Source organism: Apostichopus japonicus, chromosome 17, assembly GCF_037975245.1.
Source record: "Apostichopus japonicus isolate 1M-3 chromosome 17, ASM3797524v1, whole genome shotgun sequence".
Lineage (NCBI taxonomy): Eukaryota > Metazoa > Echinodermata > Holothuroidea > Aspidochirotida > Stichopodidae > Apostichopus > Apostichopus japonicus.
In genome coordinates this window covers 35,130,994-35,157,829 of record NC_092577.1, presented here as the reverse complement: position 1 = coordinate 35,157,829, position 26,836 = coordinate 35,130,994, and the positions used below count along the sequence as shown (strand labels likewise).

General features: G+C 38.8%; 2 protein-coding genes across 8 annotated transcripts; one reads left to right on the top strand and one right to left on the bottom strand.

Annotated features, from left to right (window-relative positions):
- The first annotated feature begins 75 nt into the window (after positions 1-75).
- LOC139984391 (uncharacterized) lies at positions 76-6,778 on the top strand. 2 transcript variants are annotated; one of them, XM_071998295.1, is made up of 5 exons: positions 76-208; positions 921-991; positions 1,800-1,923; positions 2,633-2,762; positions 3,289-6,778. In XM_071998295.1, exons 2-5 carry the CDS (start codon positions 946-948, stop codon positions 3,427-3,429), a joined length of 441 nt encoding a protein of 146 aa, XP_071854396.1. In that variant the 5' UTR covers positions 76-208; positions 921-945; the 3' UTR covers positions 3,430-6,778. The 2 variants fall into 2 exon arrangements, with proteins under 2 accessions (XP_071854396.1, XP_071854397.1); XM_071998296.1 differs by lacking the exon at positions 76-208 and adding an exon at positions 271-602.
- LOC139984388 (androgen-induced gene 1 protein-like) lies at positions 5,128-24,838 on the bottom strand. 6 transcript variants are annotated; one of them, XM_071998290.1, is made up of 7 exons: positions 14,437-14,587; positions 12,027-12,318; positions 11,142-11,279; positions 10,445-10,546; positions 9,589-9,704; positions 8,449-8,600; positions 5,128-7,097 (listed from the first exon to the last, which is right to left on the bottom strand). In XM_071998290.1, the coding sequence occupies exons 2-7, from the start codon at positions 12,189-12,191 to the stop codon at positions 7,060-7,062; spliced, it is 711 nt and encodes a 236-aa protein (XP_071854391.1). In that variant the 5' UTR covers positions 12,192-12,318; positions 14,437-14,587; the 3' UTR covers positions 5,128-7,059. The 6 variants fall into 6 exon arrangements, with proteins under 6 accessions (XP_071854391.1, XP_071854390.1, XP_071854389.1 ...); XM_071998289.1 differs by lacking the exons at positions 12,027-12,318; positions 14,437-14,587 and adding an exon at positions 24,574-24,838; XM_071998288.1 differs by lacking the exons at positions 12,027-12,318; positions 14,437-14,587 and adding an exon at positions 22,015-22,459.
- Between the last annotated feature and the right edge of the window lie 1,998 nt (positions 24,839-26,836).

Below are 26,836 nucleotides of genomic sequence, written 5' to 3'. Positions count from 1 at the left end.
AACGTGAATACGACCTTCCACTAACTGACTCATTCAGTAAGGTCATTTCCAACGTTTTCTGACTGATTTAACCAGCTTATGATTTCGCAATTGTGGGCGTGTCCAGTACGCGTACGATGACCAATGTTTACATCAACAAAACAGAGACAAAGTAAAATTTACACCACGGCGTGATAAATGTGTTTTTATTGACTGGTATCAGGAAGAGGTAAGGAACTAGCCTACCCATTGCTTAGATTTTGTATTTCCTTAAATGCATGTACGTATAAAAGCAATTTATATCGAGAAATATCCATGTTATCACCACGAAGTAAACCCGGAAGTGTTTGCGTAATTTTCTTCAGATTATTGTGAATGCTACTAGAACTATAGCAATACTAATAGTTTGTCTATGGTGCAAGAGTTTCACTTTAAAAATGAACTTAGGCCTTGAAAGTTTTATTTCTACCTCGAGGACGTTCTTTACTTTCGATTTATGACATCAAAATTCGCATCTCTGTCATATTTTGGCAAAATACGACTATGCCCTGTCTAATTTCAGGATTGTAACTATAGTGCTAGCTATAGACATAACGTTGTCACGGTCACTTTCAAAATATAAGGTGAGTGGGCTGAGAATGTGGTCTTTACGTCAATTATGTTGTTATGCAGTACATTTTTACCTATCATGATCAACTCCAATCAGTTTCACAAGAACATGTGTACTGTCTTCTCAGACACAGTTTCTTTTTATTTCAGTTTTTTGTTGATCAGTATAGCCATTTGAAATCTTTAGGTTGTCATGCCAACTTGAAGGCATATTTAATGTATAGGAATTTGTACAATATGACCTTATTTTTGTGACTTGTGTCTGATTCTTAAGAACTGATTTTTTTCTTTGAGATGATTAATTAAGTATTTCCTTTCATATTTTATTTTAGGAATTTGTTCCAGCTCCCAGGCAAGATGTTTGAAGGCAATTCAGAAGAAGAGGATTTTAACACGATACCAAGTAAGAATCTTGATGAAAATTTGTGGTATTTAAATTATAACTGTTGTAACATAAATTTAACAGTTGAAGTTTCAAGGTTTACAGTCTTGTATCATGGCAAGGCTTTCTCACACGACTTTTGCAACAGTTATTAATCCCTGGTTATTGGTAACCTGCCACACCCAAATGCGCACAATTCAAACAACTGCGGGGCAATAGATTGCGCCACATGATTGGTCCCTTGGAGGACTCCCAATAGGTTGCAGCCACAAACCAACGCACCCAACTTTATTTACAAGTTACCTCGTAGATCCCATTAATACACCTGGGTAAAGAGAGGCAATGGAGATCTAAGTGCCTTGCCCATGGACACAACTAGGTAAATGATGTGGCCAGGACACAAACCTGCATTCTTTAGGTCGCAAGTCAATTGCCTTTAATAGCTATTTTGACCACGATGCTCTTCGAGGAGACAACTCTTCTAATTGAGCATTGCATTTATTTAACTCTAAGGAATATCAAGAAACATTTGTTTTATTCCATCTGTGGAATTATCTAAATCATTCTTGATGTGTAGACTAATTTTAGTATCCTAGTTGTCACTAGATTTCTTCCAGAGTTAAGTTTTTCATTATATTTCTTGTGCCACAACTTGGGTTTGGCTCAATTATTCTTCTTACCTTATGTTTCATAATGTTTCAGCCATTTCAGAACCTAAGTTCGTATGTTACTTTGATTTAGCTTTTCATCTGTTATCTTTACTTGAAACTTCATACCACATAAGAATATTGTACACTACATTTTCACATTTTGTTCATTCCATTACTAGGACAATTTGCTGAACAAATATCACAAGAGGCATTTGAAACACAGAAGAGAGTCTATACAAAATCGGCCGTATCAGACCTTCAGAAAAGCAAAGAATATAAAGAATGGCACCAAAGATGTTCATCGTAAGTTTTACTTTCCAGGGAGATGGTTGGAGCTGGACTGAAACTCCCAGTTTGTTAGCTTTTTCTGCTGAAATATTAAATATTTCAAAATTGTAATACTTTAATTTTTTTGCATGAGATCAGTGTATGCTGATCCCAAGTGAAAACCAACTTATGTCTAGTCCTCTCATTTTGAATATTCACTTGCATATATCATTTGTATATATTCATTGCTTGGAAGACGAGGGATAGTGAACAGGTTTCGGGGTTACTTTTGCTTCAAGAAAGGAGAACAAAGACAAACACTGGGGACAAGGCATTTTCAGTATGTGCGCCCAAGCTATGGAATGCCTTGCCGAATTCAGTATGTACCTGCGCAAGCCTTGCCAGTTTTAAAACATCGCTGAAAATATATTATTTTAGAATTGCCTTTGATGTTTGAACTGTACAGTATTTTTGTATCACCATAGCTTTAATGTATTTTTCTATCCTATTATAGGTTTTATGGTGTAAACCTTTGAGGCGATACTTTTCTACTATTTGTTTTTGAATGTTTCCTGTATATTAATTGTTTCAATTCCTGTATTGCGCTTCGAGCAGCGTTGCTGATGAACGCGCTATATAAGTATTATTTTTATTATTATTGTTTATTACTAGTGCACCCTTCTAGACTAATGGATTATCAAAGAAGTACCGTTAATGTTTCTGTTTCTCCATTTATAATCTCTAGATGTGGCAGCTCTTGGTTTAACGGCCAGTGGTCAAGTCAATGTCGTGAATGTGGTGGTTTTTCAATGATCAGATCATGCGCTATTTGTAATGGACATTGTGGTTCAACATGGTACCGGGATGTAGATATGGTCAGTATACTTGGCTCTACTTTCATTAACAGCTGTTAGCATTTTCAGGTCTCAAAAAAATATACAAAACCCCAAAACATTCTGAATGCATACTATGAAGCACTTCGTCAGAAATGTACATATTGCTGGTAATATTACCAGGCAATGGTGTAGTGGAGTGGGAGAGGAGGGGTTGTTGGAGGAGATGGGTAGGGGTGCCGTGTTCCCTCCAGTAATTTTCACAGCAATCATTTTCATTATTTTATTATCATTTTTATTATTATATTTACATGTGGGTGCATTGGTTAGACAGGCAACAATTTCAACAAGACTGAAGATTGGTCTGTGCCTTGCCCCTCCTATCTCAGAACTCGGTTGGGTCATCTGGGGGGACCTTAAGTTGCTTGTTGAGGTATCACAGATATAAATGCAATATTTAAGGGAAATAACATCCTATCCATGTGACAAGACAAATTTTCCAGTGACATCTTGGGTTCTTAAATTATTATTTTGTTCTTGTCATATAGAATCTCTTTCTTTCCTGCAGAGTCACAGAATGAAGGAAGGATATTGGAATGGAAAATGCAATCTACCAGAGAGTGAACAGACCCACTTTATTCTCCAGAATTTTGTTGATAATAAGGAAGATACTTTGATTGAAGCATTTGGTGACTTAGGGAAGAGATGATATAAGTTCCTTGATGGAGATCCGAATAAAACTTGCTTTTATTGTTGAACACTGAAGAAAGAAGCGATAGAACAGTGGTCTTGAGAATTCATTAAGATGGAGTTCTTGAATGGTTGATATTCATTAAAGAAGCATGTAACGAGACCATAGCTTTCACCTATGGGGAACGTTGCTTTGCTAGATCAGCTCCACAGCTCTGGAACAGTCTCCCCTTACATCTGAAAACAATCCCACATGTGTCAACTTTCCAGAAAGAACTCGAGACGTTCTTATTCATGAATGCGTATCCATTTGTTTAAAGGCATTGAAGACTTGTCCCTAACCGCGTGCGGCCATCTGATAAAGTTAATTATTGATGGTAGCAAGCTGTGTATTTTCTGGGATCAATGGTGGTGTCTTACACTTCTGTTACACCTCATTCGAAACTAGGTCAAATTACCGGCATTAGACGTTTCTTTTTGTGTGAGTCTTCACACCCTTTAATGAGACCATAGCATCACATAGTGCCTTACATGAGGGCCTTTCAAAGCTATGAAACTGACATGAGCCATTAAACATGGCAACAATGTTTTATATTCACCGACAGCGTGTGCTTTGAAAAGTTGATCTTTTTTAAAGGAGCATTTCATGAGACTACAACACCACATAGAGCCTTACATAAGGGATCTCAAATTGCTGGGGTTCAAATGTATACTAACAAGGAACAATGCTTTAAAAGTTACAGCAAAAATGAAGCATTTCAATCTGTTCTCTTGTTTGTTTGATTTTTTCTTTCCTTATGATGATCAATAGCTTGTGCTTTTTGTGAACATTTCTGAGTGGCCATTTGAATTGGGAGGCAAGGGGTCAACCCCTCCTCTTTGCCCCCCCCCGGGAAAGTGATGGGAAGTGGGGCCACTTCCCATCATTAGTCAGGGGGAATGGCTCAGTTGGGACAATGACAATAATTACTTTCAGCCAAGGAAGAATTTGACCACTGCTACGGATGTTCCCCCCCCCCCCCCGCGTAATGACCCCGGAACTAACCCCTCCTTTATAAAGTCCTTGATTTACCTCATACCCCTACCTACATCAGTTGGGGAATTTGCACTCTTATTTTAGTATACCATTAGGAAAGTCTATTTTACCCTCCACCTTGTAGTGATTTGTATTTCATGACTAACATGCAAACATTATTTACAAGAATATTATGATGTATATATTTATTCCCTGAGATTTGTAATTTTGCTAGTAATTAACCTTAATTTTCAGGGATTTATTTATTAACATGTCGCCATAGTCAGACGTTAGCTCCCAAGGGACTACAGATATTTTCATGTAGCAATGTGTTGCCTCTAAGTACCCATAATTGTACAAAACTAGACCCCACCCCCCTCTCACAGGGAGAGTGTTTAATGAAAAGTGCCACATCTTCAGCAAACGTGCCAACTCATAGGAAATCATGCGAGCAAGTCTGACTCTTTGGTTCAAGAGCATCGGGGAAAGTAGCTCTTAACACGTTTAGCAATTTTTAGCTTGCTAGTTTTTGGAGCCATAAAGATGAAGCAAATTAGAGAGGTCTGCTAATTCCTATCACTTCATCAGGAAAATAACATGATTTTGGAAACAAAGTAAATAGAAAATAAAAACTACACTTTTTAATCTCTGCAAGTAACTCAACAGGAAAACTTGCCGAAAAACAAGAAAGAGTCAAATATATTCTTTTTTAATAATTTTATATTTGCATGTCGCATGAACTTTTCCTCAATCCTGCAAAATTATTCATTATGAAAGGCATTAAAGGTACAAAATAGAATTGTTATCATGACAGTATTGATTATATTTATTGAATTTTTCTAATCATTAATCTACATACTTCAAATATTAAAGAACAAAGGTTTAATAATTCAATCTCTAGGTGTTCAGCACAGACCTTTACACCTGCCACCCCTGAAATTCTTCCCTACCCAGAAAGAAAGAAGAAAAACGTTGAGTGTAAATGGGCCGTGAGTTGACTAAAATAATCCCTGATCATAATATCACCAAAGAGAAACTAACAAATCTCTAATATTTTTGTTCCTCCCTTGAACAACAACTGATAGTAAAACCATATTTATTTTGCAAAATATTTACATCCAGGGGCCAGATTGGGCCCTAGGGGCATTTATATTACCTGGAAGTCTTCAAAAGTTCCTTAAGTATAGCATGAAAATTAGAATTCATTTATCTTTCCATGTCTCCCCAATCCATAGCTGTATAACCGCCGACCAATTCTTCTCACCGGGCCTGCTGGGAGTATGAGCTGACCACCCCTTTAATGGATGTAAACAGGAAATGTCCATAGACATATACACACAAGTGCATACATATACATATGCATACAAACTTGCCCTTGGACGAGCTAACTAGTAGCCTGACTGTGATCCAATACTCAACAACACACGCTCTTTGCACTCTCACTATTCAGAGCTTAAAACAAAAAATGAAACTGAGAAAAATAGTATTTAGGGAAAAAACAAATTGCTAAATTTAAAAGTTCAAATTGTTGTCCTTCAATAGAGGAAATACACAAGAACATGATTTGAATCTGTCATTGGTCATTTCACTTCTACTTTTACTGCAAAGGAAAAAGGGATTCTTTTTTATATAAGATATTGTAATACAAAGAAGAGAAAATTACCCAGAATAGTAATAATTATTCATGCTTCTGGCTTTCACCACACTACAGAAACATTAAGGCACCATCAAAATGTTAAGGTTATTTTGCTACAATTCATCATTTTGCAGCAAGATAATAATTTCACAAGATTTATTAAATGATCAATTTTATCAATATTTTGGTCTTGACAGTTTGATGGCATCTTAACATTTCCATACCACACAGGATAACGTTTTCACACAGGATAACGTTAGCATACCACACAGGATAATGTTTCCGTACCACACAGGATAATGTTTCCATACCACACAGGATAACATTTCCATAACACACAGGATAACGTTTCCATACCACACAGGATAACGTTTCCATACCACACAGTACTTTACTAGAGCTAAAAGACTTTCTGAGCAGGATTGAAGTATTAAAAGGAATATTAAACTTTAAAATTCCTTTTTACAGATACCACAGGTGCATGAGACTGTAAGTTGACTCATTGAGCATTCATGTAGTTTTACCACAGGTGGGTTGGGGGAGGTGTTTTGTCCCAAAGAGTTGGGAGGAGGCAAGGAGTGATGGGAACCATTATCACAATCTGCCCAACAGTGTTTTGTGACAAAAACTAACTAGGACGGAATGTTTAATTTGGCCAATTCCAGTCATATTCATAAAACACTTGGTGCTAAGAGGGGGAGGAGGGGAAGGAGGAAGGTGCAGGAGTGGGAAGTAAAGAAAAAACAAAACATAGGTTCTGTTGAACTGAAGACTACAATTAAGAAATCGCCAAGTGAATTGAATGGAAAAATTATGACTACATTTAATGACCAATTAACACAGGCATAATTAACAGTCCACATGACAGCAATATTAGTGTAAGATATGGAAATGGTACTGCATATGAGAAGGCTGTATGGCTCAGGATGCCTTCACTAAAAACGGTGGTTCATTTTTGGATAAAAATTATCCAACTTCGGTTCCAGTACAAAATACATCTAGTCAAATTTCGCTGTGCTAACTTTCTTCTCAGAACCTGAAATAGATGAAGATAGAAATAAATTTATGTTAAGGAGTGTTTATCTTTTCAGTTTTTGCAAGATTCTGCAAACGAGTATATCAAACCATAATATACCGTCTTAAATTCCAAACTAGATCACCAAAAGGTACAGAGGCTTACACCATACATTCAGTTGCATTGTACTCAACAAATGGTTAGTCTTTGTGTAATAAGTTTATAAAATAATCAATTGTGACACTCAATCTCTGCGAATACCAAGTGATTCACTTTACATAAAACTGCTATTGAGGTACTTTTGTGCCTTGCTTTTAACTCCGATTGCGGGTCTAAGAACCGACAAATAAGTGCCCAAAATGTCGATTGTAGATTTTTTACAATCACAAAGTATAAATTAGCTATAATCAAGGTGTGGTTATAATATCAGAGACAGCATAAGTAGGGCCTGGGATACATGAAATTTCAATTTTCATTTATTTCAATGGAGGGCATTTCACCAATGTTGTCCATTTGAACCATCACACCCTTTGATTTTATGTTTCTGTACCATTGGTTCCACTTTTAACTTAATACTTTAATCTACCAATGGACATGTGGTATCACGACTTCCTCCACCGAAAATCAACACCTGTTATTAAATGACGAGAATGCCACAGAACTATAATGTATTTAGAGTTTTATGCACTGTATTTAGCATGATATGTAAAACATTCCACTGCAGACACAACCAGCAGACAAAAGTGTACTACTAACCAACGTTACCATTGATAAGTTAATTTAATTATTAAAAATCTTCCACACATTCAAGAACATTGCTTCCATCTTAGCTCTCACAATACTTTCATGGATTGTTCAATTTGTAAGGGTTATTAACGTGTTAAATTACAAATTCCTGGTATTTTTTTTTCTCTTTTATTTTTCTTGCTGGTGGTATCAATCAGCATTCACCATAAAAACACTGGTTGACTACTCTACGATGCAAGAAACAGTGATCATGAGTTACAACAGAACGCACAATTTCAACAGTGAAGCTACTTCAAATAGTTGGTGTATAGCTAGTGACTCAACGGCTGTAGTCACTAGTATCACTGGTAATGGCTCAAAACACTGCTATTAGACCAGACTGTATTTCTATAACACTTACGACCGTCTAGACAACTAAGGTTCATCAATGAAAGTGACTGGACTACTTAGTCTAACATACAGGACAGTGAAATGTGTCCATGTGATTTTGATCGTGAGACTATTGTTGTGTATTTGATTGTGAGACTGTTCATGTTTATTTGAAGGTGAGAATGTACATGTGTATTTGGTAGTAAGACTGTCCATGTGTGTTTACTGGTGATAATTTTCCTTCATTTGAGCTTACCTCCTAGAACACTGCTGAGTTTCTCCCCAATGATGTAGAAGATGATGAGCACCACAGTCATAACGGCAAAAAAGAGAATAAAGTAGGGGCCTTCTAGGACTTTTAAGAAGGGGTAGACCCAGATGTCTTTAGCAAAGCCCAGGTATAGAATCCTGAAGAAATGGAAAAAACAGACAGAAATTAGAGAAGGGAACACTCTGTGAAGGAATCAAGAAATGTCAGATAACTTATGTCTTGTTGGGATGTATCTGCACCCTCCAAATGATATTGTCAATGCTTGAAGGTTTTACCAATTTTTATTTTATTTTTTTTTACTTTTAGAATAATTCTGATGGGCTTCCTAAAGTTGACTGAAGCGGCCATCTATGAGTATAAAGCATTTATGCAATACTAAAATACATTAGCTCGACTAGTCAAGTTTCACTCGAAATAATGAATGACAAACATGCCTGCATGCTTACACATTAATGACCTGTTGTTTAATATGTGAATAAGACTATGATACTAAAGTACATCGTAGACAAATTTTTAAAATCATACAGAATTATTAATTTCTCAAGACGTAAAGTTCATTTGAAGAAGACAACTAGATGCTTTTAAAGAAAAGTCACTCCTGATTGAGCCTGGGCACAACAACCAAACCACTTGGTCCACTCTCTACCCCCTTACATCAAGACCAACTATCTCTATAGCCACACCCTCTGTTCCTCTAGTGATCTATTGGTCTGTGATGTCATCAAGGCAGGGTTTTTTGTTTAAAAAAGCTTTACTTTCCAATAAATGTTCTTGTTGATTCACCCTTGTAATGTGATACATTTGGAATGATTGCTTAGCTGTCCATGGTCTTTGTACTTAGAATTTTGTCACAATGCAACTTTTTGTGTGTAAAAATACTTTTTTCCTCTGGTCTGGATAAATAAAAAATAAAAAAGACAATACTTTCAGCTCAATTGCCATTCTGACATAATTCACATTTGTTGCCATATACACTCACAAACAATTGCAAATTTGTAACTTCTCCATCCAAATTACTATGAGATTATGTATATATACAGAAAAAAGGGAAATTTTCCAACAAATTTGGTAAAAACGATGGACTACAGCCAGCAGGATATCCCTTTGACAGACATATACACTTACCATACTAGATAACAAAGAGCAAAGCCTACAGCACCGAGGATTCCACTTATCCGAGAAGGATATTTATGTTTCACCAGCAACATATCGATAAGAAGCAACGGGAGAACAAAGGTATGCTGTGAAATGAAAGAGAAAACATAAGGGAACAATCACTTAAGGAACAACAAAGAGACATTGTTTATCTATTTTAGAAAATTATGAAGGATATTCTGAGATTGTCCAAATAGCAAAAACATTGACAAATATTGAAAGCTCTTGCCCTGGGTGTTTGTAGGGCAGGATTTTTTTTATCTTTTCTACTACTTGCACATCCCTAACCGATGGAAACATAATTTTGCAAAAACTTCACCTGCTGTCTATTATTGTTTTGTGCATAAATTTGTTGTTTATGTCTATAAATCTGCACCCATGGAGCCCTGCCTTGCACCCTCAGGGGGTGAGTGCAGCCCAGGTTAAGGAAGATACAGGGTATGGAGTGAAGCAAGGCGGTACTTCCCTAAGGCTAAGGTGGAAAAAGATCCACCAAAAAGGAACTCAACTGGCTGTCAATTGTCTCTTTGTCTGGTACAGTTCAAAATTAACCCTGATAAGATTCTTAGCAAGCCTGCATACGGCAAAGTGCCCAAAGAATTACAAAAGCATTTTTGAAGTCTTGTTCTTCACTGATATCAATAGTTGGGCTTTGTACGTTCCCCGATAAAATTCACAAAATGTCAATAATTTCATATCTTGATAGAATCGGGTGAGAGGCTGGTCGATAGCATCAACAAGATTCTTGAAGTTACATGATCTAAACATTAGACATTTCTTGAACTGGTGCCTTTAGATTCCCTCATAGAAATACTGCATGACTTACCAAAGCATGATTTAACCAGGCTGGAAAGAATTCGTCAAGTGCCGCCGGAAAGATGAGCTCCCTGTTCATACCATAAATCGCCCAAAAGGTTATAACGACCAACTGTTGAGAAAGGAAAAACACAGAGAAACAATGAATGGATTAATATGTAAAACAGAAATGCCCAGAACTTGCACAATTTTTGTGAGAACAACATTTGTACGTACAACGTCCAGTCCTACTACATGAGGATTCCTGTATACACCATACTGTATATTTTGTTTCTCGACAAGGCAAGTAATCTTTCTGATAGATGTTTTACCCTTTTTGTTATTCTCACCCTCTTATTCTCTTTCTTACCCTCCTTCTTCCATCCCACACCCCTCTCCCCCCCACCCCATCCCCTCCAAGCCATTTAAACAGAACTGCCCGGAACTTGCGCAATTTTTGTGAGAACAACATTTGTACGTACAACGTCCAGTCCTACTACATAAGGATTCCTGTATACACTATACTGCATAGTTTGCTTCTCAAGGCAAGTAATCTTTCTGATATATGTTTTACCCTTTTTGTTATTCTCACCCTTTTATTCTCTTTCATACCTGCCATCCCACATTCCTCTCCCCCCCCACCCCCACCTCCTCCAAGCCTCCCCACTTCCATTTTCTAAGTCCAGCCTTAAAGTCTACCAGAGAAATACAAATAGTTAAAGACTTACAGAACCAATGGGGAAGACTATTGCGGCCAGGAACCAATCTCTGAAAGCTACAGTTGCCCTTCCTGCTGAGCTATGTGGTGCAGACGCCGATACCATGTCAGTTATGCAAGACCAGAAGAAATATACTAACTGCAAAATCTGGAGAAATAAAAATAACAAAATGGAAAAAGAAGTAAGAATGAACTTATTTTTCTCATATCACAAACGTGATACTTCCTTTGGGAAATGCAGAGAAGGTCTGTCTGACCTGTTGTACTACAATCATGGATTTCTGGTTAGCAATTGTGGTACCTAACAGTCGACCTGTTTCTGATTCACTGATGCCTTTTGTGCCTTTTCTGTGCCATACCTCAAACATTGATTACTTTTCTGTCTTTTTTTACAGTTACAAAACCTGTGTCGTAAGCCGATGAAAAATAAGCTCAGAAATATGTTCAAAAAAGCCCCCCTGCATCTAAAGGTAATCTTACTCTTCATAAATTAAAGAAATAATTACTTTTCACTTATCATTTAACTTTCTTATCACTTGTATTTTGATATTTTCAGGCTGAGGAAAACACACTGTAACCAGTAAGTTAAACTGCAAGTTTATACAGCAGAGAATGTACTGTAGTTTTAGATTGTAAATTTGGCAAATTTTCATATACATTTGATATTTAAAACAATCCGATCAAACATATATCAAATTTAACCACTGGGGTGATATGTTCTGTGAACAAAATTACTACTGTTAGTTTCAGGAATATCAAAAATATTTATAAACAACATATCTTTAAATATTAACTGACCAAATTGAATAGGAGATGGTTACTCTTTAATACCAAAATTCTGACTTATCACTTAAGTCAGCTTAAACAGTAGCTGTTTGTTTTCTCTGATTCTTACCAGACACCATATTGTGAAAAATTTGTATTCCCCGCCGTAGGTATACGGTCGCACGGCGAGCAATCGCTGTTTCGTATCCGTTATGTATATCCAGTAGGTCATGGTATAATGGTACGATATCGCCAAATGTAACAAAGTTAATATAAAAGACGAGGCAGAAGCCATATTGAAATGTCTTGTTGAACTGTTTTTTTATCCAAAATGACTGACGAAGAGGTTAACCAGACCAGACCAGAATCACCAGACGAGATCCAAGCCACAGATCAAATCAGGATACAAAGCAACTGAAGTACTGTATTAAATCAGAAATTTACCATTCAAAAATCTCACACCACGACCACAGGAAAAACAGAATTAAACCTCTTTATCTCCAGAAAGCAAAGATGGTAGTGGATTTGTGAAGTCAGTTTAATGTAAAAACAGATAAACTGTACATGTATGTTTAACAGGGTCATATACTCTACACAAAATGTACATGTACTGTAGCTATAGCTAGGATACTGTACTGAGTGGCTAAGTTTAATATTGAAGATAAAATGGCTGCCATCGTATACACAGCAATGGCATATATCTTAAAAACAGACATACACCTCTCTCCATGTGAATACAAAGTAAACAACTCAAGATAAAGTACATATCAAGGTTTACAAATAATCTCAACTTTATCAGCAAAAGAGCAAACACACAGGACGAAAACCAGGCAGGAATTGTTGCAATGGTAGCAATGATTTGTTGGTAGGTCATGCAACCGTAACAGATCTATAGATGCAGGAATCAAAGGTAGAATAAATCATGTACTAAGCGTAGCAAATGATGGTCTCATTTGAGCCAATCCAAGTGCTTATAATTAATGATTTTGACTTGAACAGGGTACAAATCAATTATGTTCTCAATTTGAGATCTTTTGAGAAATTAACTGGTCATGTCTTTTATATAATATAACTGTAAGCGGTACTATGCACCGATGACTCAGCATGTTTGGGGAGGTGTCCACAAGCCAGTGAGGGATTGTGTCAAACACTGATGTACATGTGTACCACTATGCATTAGTTCCATTCTGCAACATTTTTACTGTTAAGTATTCAAGATAACTTGTTGCTCACTGTCCTGCATGATACTGAATGCTTATTTTAGAAATAATATAGTAGGTTTTATTCATTGTCTCGACACGTTGGTCACTATTAACTACAAATTTTTGGTGAAATTGATTTTTTTGAAAATCGTAGCTTATATACACACCATCATGCTACCAGACATTACAAATAAACTAGTGCATCCATACTTAGTAAGTACAAGTAATCCGAGTGTTAATCTGAGTGTTAATCCGAGTGTTAATCCGAGAGTTACCAGGCCTAGCCTAGTTTAATGTACTGTAGCCCATATTATATACACGACAGACTCACGACATAACAACTAGTATTGTAATGGTATCCAGTCAAAACGTCCCTTTACCAAAACGTTCACGCTTTTTTAAGACCAAAAACGTCCCCGCTTTTTACCAAAACGTCTCCGCAGTCAAAACGTCCCCGCTTTTATAATCAGTTGGAATGCAAGTGTGGATGTTTTTAGTTCAAATCAAAGAGTAAGGATAAGTATAGTTTAGGTTGAAAACACAGTTTTTAGGAGTGGGAAGTGCTGGGTATGAGGGCGGAAACATTTTTGAGTATAATTTTCTGAGGTACAGTAAGATACAAGAAAAGGGAATGCAAGAGGGCTGTAGGGTAAAAGGATTTTTTCTAAACACGAGTTGGTATTTTTTGATGGTCTAGAAGGGGGACTACGGCTAAAGCCCCAGCCCCCTTTCCTGTCCCTGCCCTAAATGATATATAGTCCTTCATGATTTATTTTGGGCCTGTAATCCAACTTGCATGCCGATAACATAGCCAAATAATAACTTAAAATTAATATATATTAACAACTGTGAATGAATGTCTTAGATGGGGACGCTTTGACTTACGGGACGTTTTGACCAACGGGGACGATTTGACCAAAAGCGGGGACGTTTTGGTACAGGGACGTCTTGGTAAAGGGACGTTTTGACTGGTAAGCATTGTAATAATACTAAGCCTAGGATATACAAATATATAAACAAAATCTGAGTTCTTGCTAGGCTTAGCCTAGTCCAATCTTTGCGTTACGTTCGTGATCACGTTATCCATAACACGTTTGTAACGTCTTTACAGACTTAAATTGCTAACATTGGCAGTGCTAAGTTATCTTACTTGGGCCTAACTTTTAGTTCTAGTCTAGGCCTGGGCAGATTAAAATACCGTTAGGCTACAATACAAGGCTAACAAGCCACCTCGACTCGTCTCGACTCGACTCGCACAGGACAAAATAGACCTCAACAATTTGCCAATAGTTTTTTTTTTAAATTAATATGAAGATACAATGAAGTTCCTATAACAACCAGGTGTCAAAAAATATCGATAACGAAGTAACAAGCAAAGCAAGAAACAACGGCATTCCCAGATCATCGAAGAACACTTCCGTATGCTGTATACTGAGCAACGCACGTTAACGAAGTAACGAGTGTAGCATGCGCTTGTGATACGATCTACAACATGCTTCTTAACAATTACTACATGAAGGATGTCTTACCAATCCCCAGAAGGTTAGGAACTTCCACAAACCACCATATGTATCTGGACGAAATTGTCGAAGAGATGGTTCAAAAGTAATGGTATAATGGTAATATGTGTAAAAATAATACCAGACAAGTCCAAAATGAAAGATGGTAGCAGTGACAGAGGTAGCTGCCATTGTGTCTGGGAGGATTCTAACGTTAGTGAAAAAAGTAGTTGTACATACGCCGAGAATTTCAAACTACGTTCAACCAATTGTATTTTATGTCTTTTTTTCTTCAGAAATCAACATTAATAATATGAAGATTCACACTCTGAATATAACTGACAATACGGTAGGATTAGGATAACTTTTAGAATGCAGACTGCAGACAACGTACTGTTTCAGCGATCAAAGCCGAATCACTAGTCCCTGATCTAACAGTATGGTACGGAAGCGTAGAAAGGACATTGCATTGACGAGTTACCAACTTGACAAAACGACAATTATCTGCAAATTGACGAGTTGACGAGATGGTAACGTGACAAACCTCAAAAAATTGACGTTTTGACGAGATAATGGAAGAGTGGTCCTTAGGTTCCACCGACTGAGTGCCAAAAGTATCCCCAAGATTCCCCCACTTTGTGTTATGTCACCCCTCTAACCCCCCTCTCCCTCCTTACGTACGCACGTGTGCAAAAGCATGCGACCAATACACAAAATTTAACGATGTTAAGAACAGTCTCTTTCTTACCGTATTTATGCTGGTTAAAAACGCCAAATTACAAAGGTAAAAGTGGAAGAACTCCAAAAAGTGTTTTCTTTCGTCAGAAAATAACATTAATCGCGGTGTAAAGTATATCCAATCGATAGTAATTACGAACACATACCAAATGAATATCGCGATATGTCCGTGACGGTGTAAACCGGTGTTCACTTTTTCCTTTCCGCGGCTGTTTTTCATTATGGACAATGTAAACAGGTATAGAAGAGTTTAAGTTTGTTCACTCATGCACATGAGAAGTTGAAAACTTCAGTAAATTTAGCGAATATAGCTTAGGCCCCCTGTAGGCTTACTGGACCGAAGTAATATGTGCAACATAGGCCTACATAAAACTCTACATAGTTATTCATTAGGACGTGACGATACAGACATAACTGGATTTACAAATGCCGCGGTGTGGAATTATCTTCGACGAATGATTGACTTCATGAAAGGACCAAAGACCAGTCTATTCGGGTTAAAAATTCTTGGGTTTTCGATTGTCTTGTTACAGGGAGCGTGCAGGCGGTACCCTTGGCCTTTGGAACTCTGGTATCATAAGTGTGTGGCGATACAAGTCAAACCAAAGATTTTATCTTAAAAAACCATCGAATCTCTCCGATATCCAGAGAAACTCATATGATAGCAAACATGACTGAAATAAACCAGTTTCAATTCGCTTGTAGTCCATTCCTAGTCTGGTGTTATATACATGCATTATAAGCGAACCAACAACATCATATAACAACAGCAACAACCTCTTCGTCACCGTCATATATTAAACTTGACATTTCGTAGCAAGATATATTAAAAAACATACAAACTGTTAACTTGACGTGAATGAAATCATATGTACATATGCACACTACAACACAATCCCTCGTCATGTGAGGAAGAGGCTATACCACGGGCGCAACTTCCAACGTATACTTTTGGGGGGGTTTTAACCCGTCCCCTCCCTCAGTGGGCTACCCTCCCCATTGGCAGACAGAACATTACAATAAAATATGTCTAGTGTAAAAACCATATTATGTGCGGTACAACTTTAGAAGTAGAAAATTGTTTCAAAAGTTGCCCAAAAAAATAGCACCATTTTGTATCCAAGCAACCTCCATTTTATGATTCTACCAACATTTCTCAAAGAGGAGTGGCCACGTGCCCTCCCAAACAAAAATCGTGCCCCCCCCCCAGGTGCCACAGATGCGATTTGTAGTGTTAAAAAAATACTCAAACAAAAACTTGTTTACAAAGAGCGAAACGTTTTATGTTCCTCAGTAAAACTTCTTTCCACCGACCGTCACAATAACCAGTTGTTTTCTCCCTATAGAGGCCCCGGCGTGAATCGCTAGTACTTAAACTTCACTACTACCGTGCATGAATTTCAATTACAATTTTCAACACTCTTATTTAAAAAATATTATCAGCAATAGGGTTAATTTCAATATTTTGTATAACTTTTTTATCCGCCTCAATTAAAAACATAAATATCGGACAGACTAATATTCTTGAACTTAATTAAAGTTAATTAAAGTTGCAAAATATAGCACCAGATTGCATCTAAGGACCCTTAATACCCTTGATTCATCAACCTTTCTCAAAGGGGAGGGGGAAGCACCCTCCCATTAGACCACTCCCCCAGGACGGCATTCACAAATAAACATTATGCCGCCCTAATTTATTGATGAGCCCTCCCTGTGCGGGCTGTGCCCCCTCCCAGGTTAAAATGTCTGGCGACACCACTGACGTGGACCTAGTATAGGTATCTGCATCAAAGAGGTAAAGGAGGCTCAGGTGTTGTGTGTGGTGTATACGTGGGTGACAGTAGACTATAATTTAAGAAAGCAGAGATAACATTTTTCAGCATATGGTTGAAAGAAGATGTATGAATAACAACAAACTAATTACAATAATGAATTGCATTCTATATAGACTTTGGGGCATTCTTCATAACCACATCGATATCAGGAGGGTGAGGGGTTGTGCGTGTGTGGGTGGGATGGGGGGGGGGGGCAGGTGAGGGTAGATAAGGACCTTAATTTGATCACATCAAACCATAAAACTGCAATAGAGCAGATACGTATGCACCATCGACAAAACACAAAGTATGCACATGGACCACGTGACAACGAAACTTTGTTTACATGGGATGTCTAGATTTGGGAATTTCCCTTGTAAATGTTATTACTTAACATAGATTCATGCAGTGACGATCTATATACTTACCTCACAGATATTTGAAATATAACAGACTTTGTAAAATATCGATCCTTGAAAAAAGACGAGGATCTGCTCGTTGACGAGTTCGTAATCGATTAATACCGGTGAGTAATGTGTCCAGTCCACCCATATCGCTCTTAAATAGAAACTGAAAGCCGCGATGTGAAACACGAACCGTGTTAACCCCAGCAGTACTTTCCATGCTGTTAATCTGTGATTGCCAGACCGCGGTATATGGCCATTGATATCGGCGGTACCGGCCTTGGACGGTATGGATTCATCCAAGTCGATAGTTACCGCTTCTTCTCGTCTTTGCATGGTTTTGATTTTTGACAAAAAGTTCCCGGATTTAAAAGAAAACACAGTACCTGGAAAAATGGTTACTTGCTGAATAGGTTGCAAGATATTGTGAAGACTTCAATATTTATGGCTGCGAAGTCACTCACAAATCAAGTGGAGAGGTGAACTTCTCTCAGTCCATTGGAGTGTGTCAAATAGGCGTCGACAAAAATCCCAAAAATAACTCCAAAGGGATTTATATGTAAGCAGGTAAATGTAAACCTACGCCGAGTAACACATTAATACATTACTTTAAGATGAAAACGAAGGTCAAAAAGGTCCGAGTTGCATGTGTTGAACTATGACCCCGATTGCGCAATCTTCGACAACAGTACGGTACCAAATATCCTACAAGGCAAAACGGATGACTTGCAGCTCACAACACAACGTGGCATCGATGTTTCTGGCTGTTTCTACGAGAACAACCTGAAAACGTCATACAACAGATACAAATACGTAGCTGCATAGCGTTCCCATGTATTACGACTTCAGTATGTATATACAGGCTTTAACAGATGGGTTAACACAGGCGTTTAACTAGTGTAAATATAACTAGTGGCTCTTGTCAATTTTAATCGCTGCGAATACATTGTTCAAGAGGTCAAATGTCATCATTTGTTCTCGGTTTTGTTTACGCATAGTATAAGCAAAGTCACATTCAGATTTTAATAGTAGGAGAAGTTAACCACTTATAGTTCAACGATAACGGCACGACCGTTTCCATAGTAACAGTTAAGGAGATATCGTTGACATATATCGCGGTGGCGTTACTAAGGGTGGAAGGGGAGGGGGAGGGGAGGGGGAGGGGAGGGGGGTTAAGGGGAAAGGGTTGGGAAGGAGGAATGGGGTCACGTCAAAGCTGTACCATTCCCTATCCTCTTCTGATATGACCAGGAGTAGATTTGTATATAAATTTGACTATAGGGCCGGGTTTACGAGTAGGTTAGATGGATAAACAGGCCCATGCAGGGACCCCAATCGAGGGGAACTCCCGATATGAGAAGACAAAACCAAGGAAAGAAAAGACAAGACATCAGAAAATATAATCGCAATATATATTTGAGGATGATCCTGCAAGGATCGAAACGTACGTCAGGCCCACTTACTTTTACACAACATATATTTGTATAAACGATTAATTATTGACTCTTCGTATATTACTTTCCTAATTACAGGGTATAGCAATTTATTTATCAATGGTAAGTTATCACTGAGATCGTTACAATGCATCCCATTGCGCATGCTCTATATACACACATATTAACCGCGCGCCTGGATGCAACTGTAAACAAAACTCATGAATTGGTTCCTTCTCACAGCCTGTTTGATCCAAACATTTATACCTAGTCGAGAGCCCTCAATCAAGGTAAATTATGATCTTGCTCAGGAAGCTCCAGAATGTGACACATCTTGCAGTTCGTGGTATATGCTAAAGTGGTGACCATTATTCAGTATAGGAATAACAAACAAACATCAACGTATTTGTTCAGTTCAAATCCCATGGCGTGGTCAAGTTATTTAGCTTGACTATTCAACTTTCTTTTCAACAAGTGAATGTAAGACATATTTAAATATTCAAGATTCAATTTTATACGTGATTAATTATAATGTGAAAAAGAATCCGAGTCAGTTGTGCGTGCATGGGCTTGAGTACTATTTCAAACCCACCCACTATGGGATGTTCTCCATTGTGACGTTGCTGGATCAATCAAACAGTAGCGATAGAAGTGTTAGTCAATTATATGATAAATTTCATAAAGTAAATTTCTAATACCAAACAGGCTTCAATCACAAAAACATTGTCTTGAAGCTGCTAAAAGAGGTAATAGGGATTTAGGTATGATCAAGAGGAACTTCAGTTTTCTGAAAGAGGACATCGTAGTTAGGCTTTATAAGCAGTTGGTTAGGCCTCATCTGGAATATGCTGTGCAGGCTTGGAACCCTTATTTTGCTAAGGATTAAGAAGTACTTGAAAAGGTCCAGAGGAGGGCTACTAGGATGATTAGTTCCTTAAAGAGGGTTCCTTATTATAGGCGGTTACAACTGTTGAATCTCACCACACTGGAGCTTAGGAGGTTACGTGGGGACTTGATCCAGGTTTTCAAGATTGTGTATGGTTTCGACAATTTATCCTTTACCGACTTTTTCATGTTTGCAAACAGTAGTTGTACTAGAGGTCATTGTCTTAAACTTCAAAAGTCGCATAGTAGGAATGTAGGATTAATATTCGGCATAACTTTTTTCTAATAGGGTTGTGAATGAGTGGAATAGTTTGCCTGAGAAAGTTGTACTTGCAAATAGTGTCAATGGGTTTAAGAATGCTTTGGACAAGCACTTTAAGCATTGTAATCGGGTCTGAGTGTTTGTGTCTTCAGTTTTTTATTCCCGATTAAATGTTAGAATGGCTTTCCATACGCCCGCCCGCCGCTGCCCGTCAGTCCGTACCTTCCTCTATCCCTCCGTCCGTCCGTCCGTCCGTCCGTCCGTCCGTCCGTCCGTCCGTCCGTCCGTCCGTCCGTCCGTCCGTCCGTCCGTCCGTCCGTCCGTCCGTCCGTCCGTTCGTTCATTCATTCATTCATACATTCATTCATTCATTCATTCATTCATTCATTCATTCATTCATTCATTTATTTATCATTTATTTTTAAAGTTGGATATATTTTTGCGAACCTGTTCCTTTTAATCTATTTCTGGAGAAGTGCTGCGCAAAGTTCGAAAAGGTTATCATCTCGATCATTCGAACCCATATGGTACTTTGTGTTGGTTTCACTGTAATTTAAAATCAAATGAATCGAGGAAATTCGAAGGGTTCAAACTACATATTTAGTTAACCCGATTAAGTACCCTACACATGTATACTCAAAACGCTTGTGTAGCCTGCGGATATAAAATGCGTCTATTACATAACTGTGAACATTGGCTACATTGAGATATTAGAGAGTTATACGGTCTTGTTATTTGACTGATAACATTAGGCATAACAGTTCCTATAATATATACGTTCCTCGAATACATACGCGTATTAATTCGAATATATATATATGTGTTATACATGTGTAAAGTTTCACTTTATGAAGCGATCTCGCGAGCCCGCCAAAACATTTATCGTTGGTATATGTACACAGCAAGGGCGGAAATGTGTTTTCGTGTATATTCTAATTAATCCGTGCATATATTGGATTTAATCCCCATATGTATTCTATTTAATACGTGTATATATATTCGAATTAATACGTGTATATATTCGAATTAATACGTGTATATATTCGAATTAATACGCGGATATATTTGGGCCATATGATTGGCTAATAATATATACGCGTATATATTCCAATTAATTAATACGCGTATAAATTACGATTAATACGCTGATATATTATGCAGTGTTTGTCCCACATGGCTTGCCATATCCGTGTAGGCTCGAGTACTACCCTTCTAAATGACCGTACTTAATTAATTCGACCTTTAGCACCGATAAACGCAAGGTCACACCCTCAAAAGGCACCTCGGATGGAGAAGAGTAGATCATTGAAGTTGTTTTGTTTGCAAGGCCACGCTCTACTTTGGTCGGGTAGGCTACTTGCAATTGCCACTTTACGATATCCGTGATATGCAAGGCATCGTAATACTGACCTTCGTGACCCTCATAATCACGATCGATGTTGCAGCCTCCACCCCTCCCCCAGGGTAACTTGGGACTAGGGGTAAGACTTCAGAGTGTACCAGAACAATGACCATATGTTATGTGTAGTTTTCTTGGGCGGCTATAAATTGGTCGATTTTTTTCTTTCAAACCACACTTGAATAGAAACTGTTTGATAAGATGATACTTTATACTGACTTTTACTTAGTGATAACATATTCTTCTGAAAGCTTGAATGTAGGCCTTAAGTGTACAGTGCTTGATAGTTAATTGTTATTTAAAAAAAAGGGGGGAGGGGTCGAGAGTGTTCAGGCGGGAGAATTAAGTAATGCGAAACCAACGACACAGTGAGATGAGCCTATTTTATATCAGAAGTTCAAAACCATCCAGTTGATCATGCCTGTGGAATACATGTGTGATATATATATATATTATGTGCTTCCTTCGTGGGGTCGACTTACCTGATTAATATGTGTCATGTATGCGGAACGGAACAAAATCCCTGGGAAAAACTTCACCTGTTCGGGCGGAACCAGACCACGGTCGCGTAAAAGTACGGCTTCGTAGCCAAGATCATAGATATTTATAAACAAATAGTAACAGAATATTACAAAATGCAACAATCGGCGTCCCAAATACATTGGATTTCCGAAGCCACGATCTTGATCTTGCACTTGACGCTTCAAGCCGCCCGATCTCCGGCTCTGCTTAGGATTAGTGCCTTTTTTCCCCATTTTTACGATCGTGACTTTTCTGAGTTCACCATTTGCTGATGCCAGTCAATGTAATATTCAATTTCCGCTTACATGAAACTTATGTACAGCTCTGTGTTCAATGAAGTATAAACTGCAGATACTATTGATCCGCGTGTCAAACAGCTTTACCTGGATAACATACTTCGATTACAAACATGTACTATTGTATTACCATGCATATAACGGCTGCTGTTCGATACCGTATACATGTATATGATCGTTATACTTACAACGTGCTTTCCGAAGGACACTAGCTTACAAACTGTTTTGCAATGTCGCCCTCGATTAGGCAGCGGTTCATGGTTGTTGCGAGTGGTGTGAATCGGCATGAGTTTTCCATAGTCAGGGGAAAAGTTCTTAACTAAATGGACTGACTGAAGTGAAAGCTTTTGACACGTTTCTATATTTCACAATTCCTACTTCCGTATGCTTTCCAACATATGCTACGTTTAATCATATGTCGTTACCATCTCAATGACTTCAAGAAGCAAGGATACTTGCATACCATATGCAGAATGGTGGCGGTTGGGGTTGGTGAAGGAGGGAGATCTATCATCTAAGCACAAGGTTGTGCTAATAACTAATGTTGAATCTTTGTATGAGGTAAAGAGGGAGTGAATACCTCCTCCCCCTTCCATGGGCGTCAGCAGGTTTCAGAAAGTGAGGGGGACACTATACTATCTAAGCGGAGCGCCACCATTGGTTGGCGCGTAGCGTTTCAGAAAATTTTGGGTACATAAGACCCCCTAGATCGCAGGAGACGGCCTTCCTGAGTCGTTTTTAGTTACATCAGAACCAGATCTGTGAGGAGAAATTTTGTCTCACAAAACTAAATTCCGACAGAAAGTACTGGTAGAAAGATGCCGTTCTGACACCAAGGGAGACGAATTACACAGCGTCCATCTCAAACGAAATATTGAAAAAGTGGCGCCGTCACCTCCGGGATGAGTGGAGTGGTATATATAATACATGCATGTAGGTGCGAGACGTCAGTTGTTATGTGCCCAGGTACTTTAATAATAATAATCAGAAAAAGGCACCGCGCGCAGAGCGTGTGTAGCGCCTAGCCGGCACTCAACAAGAAAGATCTGCCATATCCGGCGAATACATGTAGCCTTAATTACTTAACCCCTACACCCCTATTCGTCCGGCCAGTCCAAGGGACTGGAGGTAGTGATATGAACATAGTAACTCATCACCATCTACCTGTATGGCTTACCTAATCCCTTGGAACCCATACAAACAACATGTGTGCAAGATTCAATACACTTTCGAATGGTCTCCCCCCCCCCCCCCCGAACGAATTAAATGGGCAGATTTAGGATTTTGGGAGAATGGGAGATAAATGACGGTGCAAGTGATAGATAGCAGGGGCCCAGGGAGTCCAGATTTCTTGACCTTAAATAGAAAATCGCGCATATGCATGTGATTTTTTTTAATAACTACTCTGAAAAGTGGGTGGGACAAATGATATGATATCCCCTCCACTTTTGAAAGTGGGGGGACATGTCCCCCCCGTCCCCCACCTGTTGACGCCCATGCCCCCTTCCCCAACCCAGTCTAGTTCTGCGCCTGATATTACTGGGACAGGAGTAGGGCTTCGTATAAACTGCCACTGGTGCAGTGATTTAACCGGCGGCACTGGGTTTGGAAACTGACAAGCGACACACTGATCTCTACCGAAGAAACTAGGATCTTATTCGCTGCAAAGAATGTGATGAATCGGCGTTTTCGGTGCCTCATATCCTCGCGACCGCGACTTCGGTGCCACAAACTATCCGTCATGAATTGAGATATATTATGTAGCCTTGAAACAGTAAGGAATATCCAGGGGGCCATATTGCACCCATGTCATATACACTGATTTCGCTGTATAGTACACCTCTCCTATACTCTCCTTTTCAGCCTGAGAGAGGTTTCAACTTTCCTCCGTCCATCCTGGTGAAAAATAATTATCTTATTTGTTCCGCAATTAAAAACAAATGGAACATAGATACATCAATTAAAGCTTAATTAGTCAAAGAGATTAGACCAAGACCAAGAGCCCCCCCCCCAATAATAATAATAATAATAATACTAATAAAAATAATAATAATAATAATAATGATGATGATGATAATAATAATAATAATAAAAACAAGCATAACTTCAAATACTAAAATACATTACTAGACATATTTAGTCCTACGTCACATGCGATCCCTCTATCCTCCCCCACACCCGTCCAATTGGAAAGCGAATGATTACATCGGTAAGGGAACCTACCTCACAAATATGTGTTAAATAGGCGATCCGAAAAGTAGGTCCGGGAAAGAATTCCATTTGCTCGCGAGGAACGAATCCATTTTCCCTAAGAACGTAAGATTGGTGACCAATACTGAAGCGTGTAACATACACATAGTAACATAATGCTATGAAATGGTTTATATTACCCGTTAGGGAACGTAACAGATTGGGTCTGCCAGTCCCCATTTCTTCTTGATCCATTTTATGAAAGTAACAAAGGCTTTTCCCTGTATCTAATAGGTTTATACTGTCTGATCCTGCATGAGTATTTAGTTGTTATTAGGGTGCCTGAGAGGATTACCGTCCGCATCAAACAAACCTAGCTCTTTTCGATGCAACCAGGAATCTATAAAATAATTAACAAGAAAGATCAACAGACTAAACTGCCTTATTTCAGAAAGTTGACATTTTAGATTATTCCTTCACTGCACAACTAGGTTCTGAAATAAGACCTATTGTGTTTTATTTATAGCAGCAGTCAAAAAGTGACGAATTAAAACAGTTACTGTCTACGGGTTTTTGGACTTTGAAACGCGAGATGTGTAGAACCATGGAGCTTTTTTTTACCGAATAGCTCTATGGTAGAACAAATTCAACCTGACCGATTCCAGGTGTAACTTTGAAGCTGATCTTCAAATCATTAAACTGGTTGAGTGCCGTACGTAGTACTAGCCAATACTTCAGGCGAAAAAACAACAATAATCGGTCATTTTCCCACAGTCAGTTTTCTGTGTCTGCATGATTGCTTTGCAGACACAACCAGCAAAAAGAAGTTGGTATATATTTTCTATGCCTGGAAGTTTTTCCGGCAGTGGAGTGCACGGGGGGGGGGGGGGGAGCAGGGGGGACTATCCACTGTCTGTCGGAGGGGAGGAAATGATTCAATCGGGGCATTTTTACATTAAATTAGGGGATTGTTTATATTAGACCACTTCTCTGGATCAAGGCTAGCCACTCCCTTCCCCTCACCCAGTTTCGAACCGCTCATAAAAATTCAAGAGGATTTGTAGGTACAACCTTGCGTTTAGGCATCAAGAGGATTTGTAGGTAAAACCATGGAGTTATAAACACCTTGCGTTTAGGCATAAAGTAATAATCGACGACATTAAAGGCATTGAAGACTCGCCCCAAACCGCGTGCGGCCATCTGATAAAGTTAACTTTCTGTTGCTTGAAAGTGACGTTTTGTTCGTGTCGCTACAAAATGCAGACAGTAATGAAACGTGATACCTTGTTATCTTTAGCTGGACCTGAGATGTCCATCGCTGTATCGTTTCTACACTGTGCGGTGGGTATTGACCGTAGCTGTATGTACTGACTGTACACTAGTGTCTACTTACCGACGGTAGCAAGCTGTGTATGATTTTCTGGATCGATGGTGGTGTCTAACACTTCTGTTACACCTCATTCGAAACGAGGTCAGATTACCGGCATTAGACGTTTCTTTTTGCGCGAGTCTTCACACCCTGCCTCGGAATGCAGCATTGGATGACTAAATGTATTTCCCTGCGGGAGGATCACCACCCCCTGTCCCCCGCATGGGAGTAGGCTTCAACGACGCCATGGCCACGCCCTCCGGTGCCTTTATAGTCCTTCACTAGCCTCTGACCCTTCAATAGAGGTTAATAATAATAATAATAATAATAATAATAATAATGGACACTTTGTATAGCGCCGGTATCCGCCCGAAGGTGCTCATGGCGCTTATGTGGGGGACTTTGGGAGTGTATGCCAGGGATGGGCATTCCCCCAATTAAGTCAGGTCCCTTTCCTTGTCTCGCTAAATGCTTTCATTCTGATTAAGTTTTGTCTACTTTTTTCTCGTTACCCCCTTTTATAATTCTCTTCAATTTGCAATCCTGCAGGAGCTGTGGAAGTTGGGGGGGGGGGGCTGACAGGTGATGGCACAAAATTCCAGGGGCAGTGAAGCATATGGCTTTGATCCGGGGGGAGGGGGAGCAACCCAGAAATTTACCTCAAACCTTCCCATCAAAGTGAATCCTCAGCACATTCCAAGGAATTTCAAATACATTTTTGTTTCATTGATGAAAAGAGGCACTTAATATTTTATTCAAACTGTGTTCCCAACCCCCTACCCCCTTGCCCGCCCAGGTCAACTGACCCTGTTTTGGATGGATATTGCATCTGAGGAGGTACATAGCATTTGCAGGACGTGCACTGTGACAAGTTTGTGACAATCGATTGTTTCTTGTTAAATATTTGTCATCCCTTTTTAATTTTTT

Excerpts from the sequence above, each read along its gene's own strand:
- LOC139984391 (XM_071998295.1), top strand. The coding sequence starts at position 946 with ATGTTTGAAGGCAATTCAGAAGAAGAGGATTTTAACACGATACCAA. Across the intron at positions 1,924-2,632 it reads TGGCACCAAAGATGTTCATC|ATGTGGCAGCTCTTGGTTTA; the intron begins GTAAGTTTTACT and ends TATAATCTCTAG. Across the intron at positions 2,763-3,288 it reads GGTACCGGGATGTAGATATG|AGTCACAGAATGAAGGAAGG; the intron begins GTCAGTATACTT and ends TCTTTCCTGCAG.
- LOC139984388 (XM_071998287.1), bottom strand. The coding sequence starts at position 17,889 with ATGCAAAGACGAGAAGAAGCGGTAACTATCGACTTGGATGAATCCATA. Across the intron at positions 9,705-10,444 it reads CCTGGTTAAATCATGCTTTG|CATACCTTTGTTCTCCCGTT; the intron begins GTAAGTCATGCA and ends TTCATTTCACAG. Across the intron at positions 8,601-9,588 it reads GCTCTTTGTTATCTAGTATG|GATTCTATACCTGGGCTTTG; the intron begins GTAAGTGTATAT and ends CCATTTCTTCAG.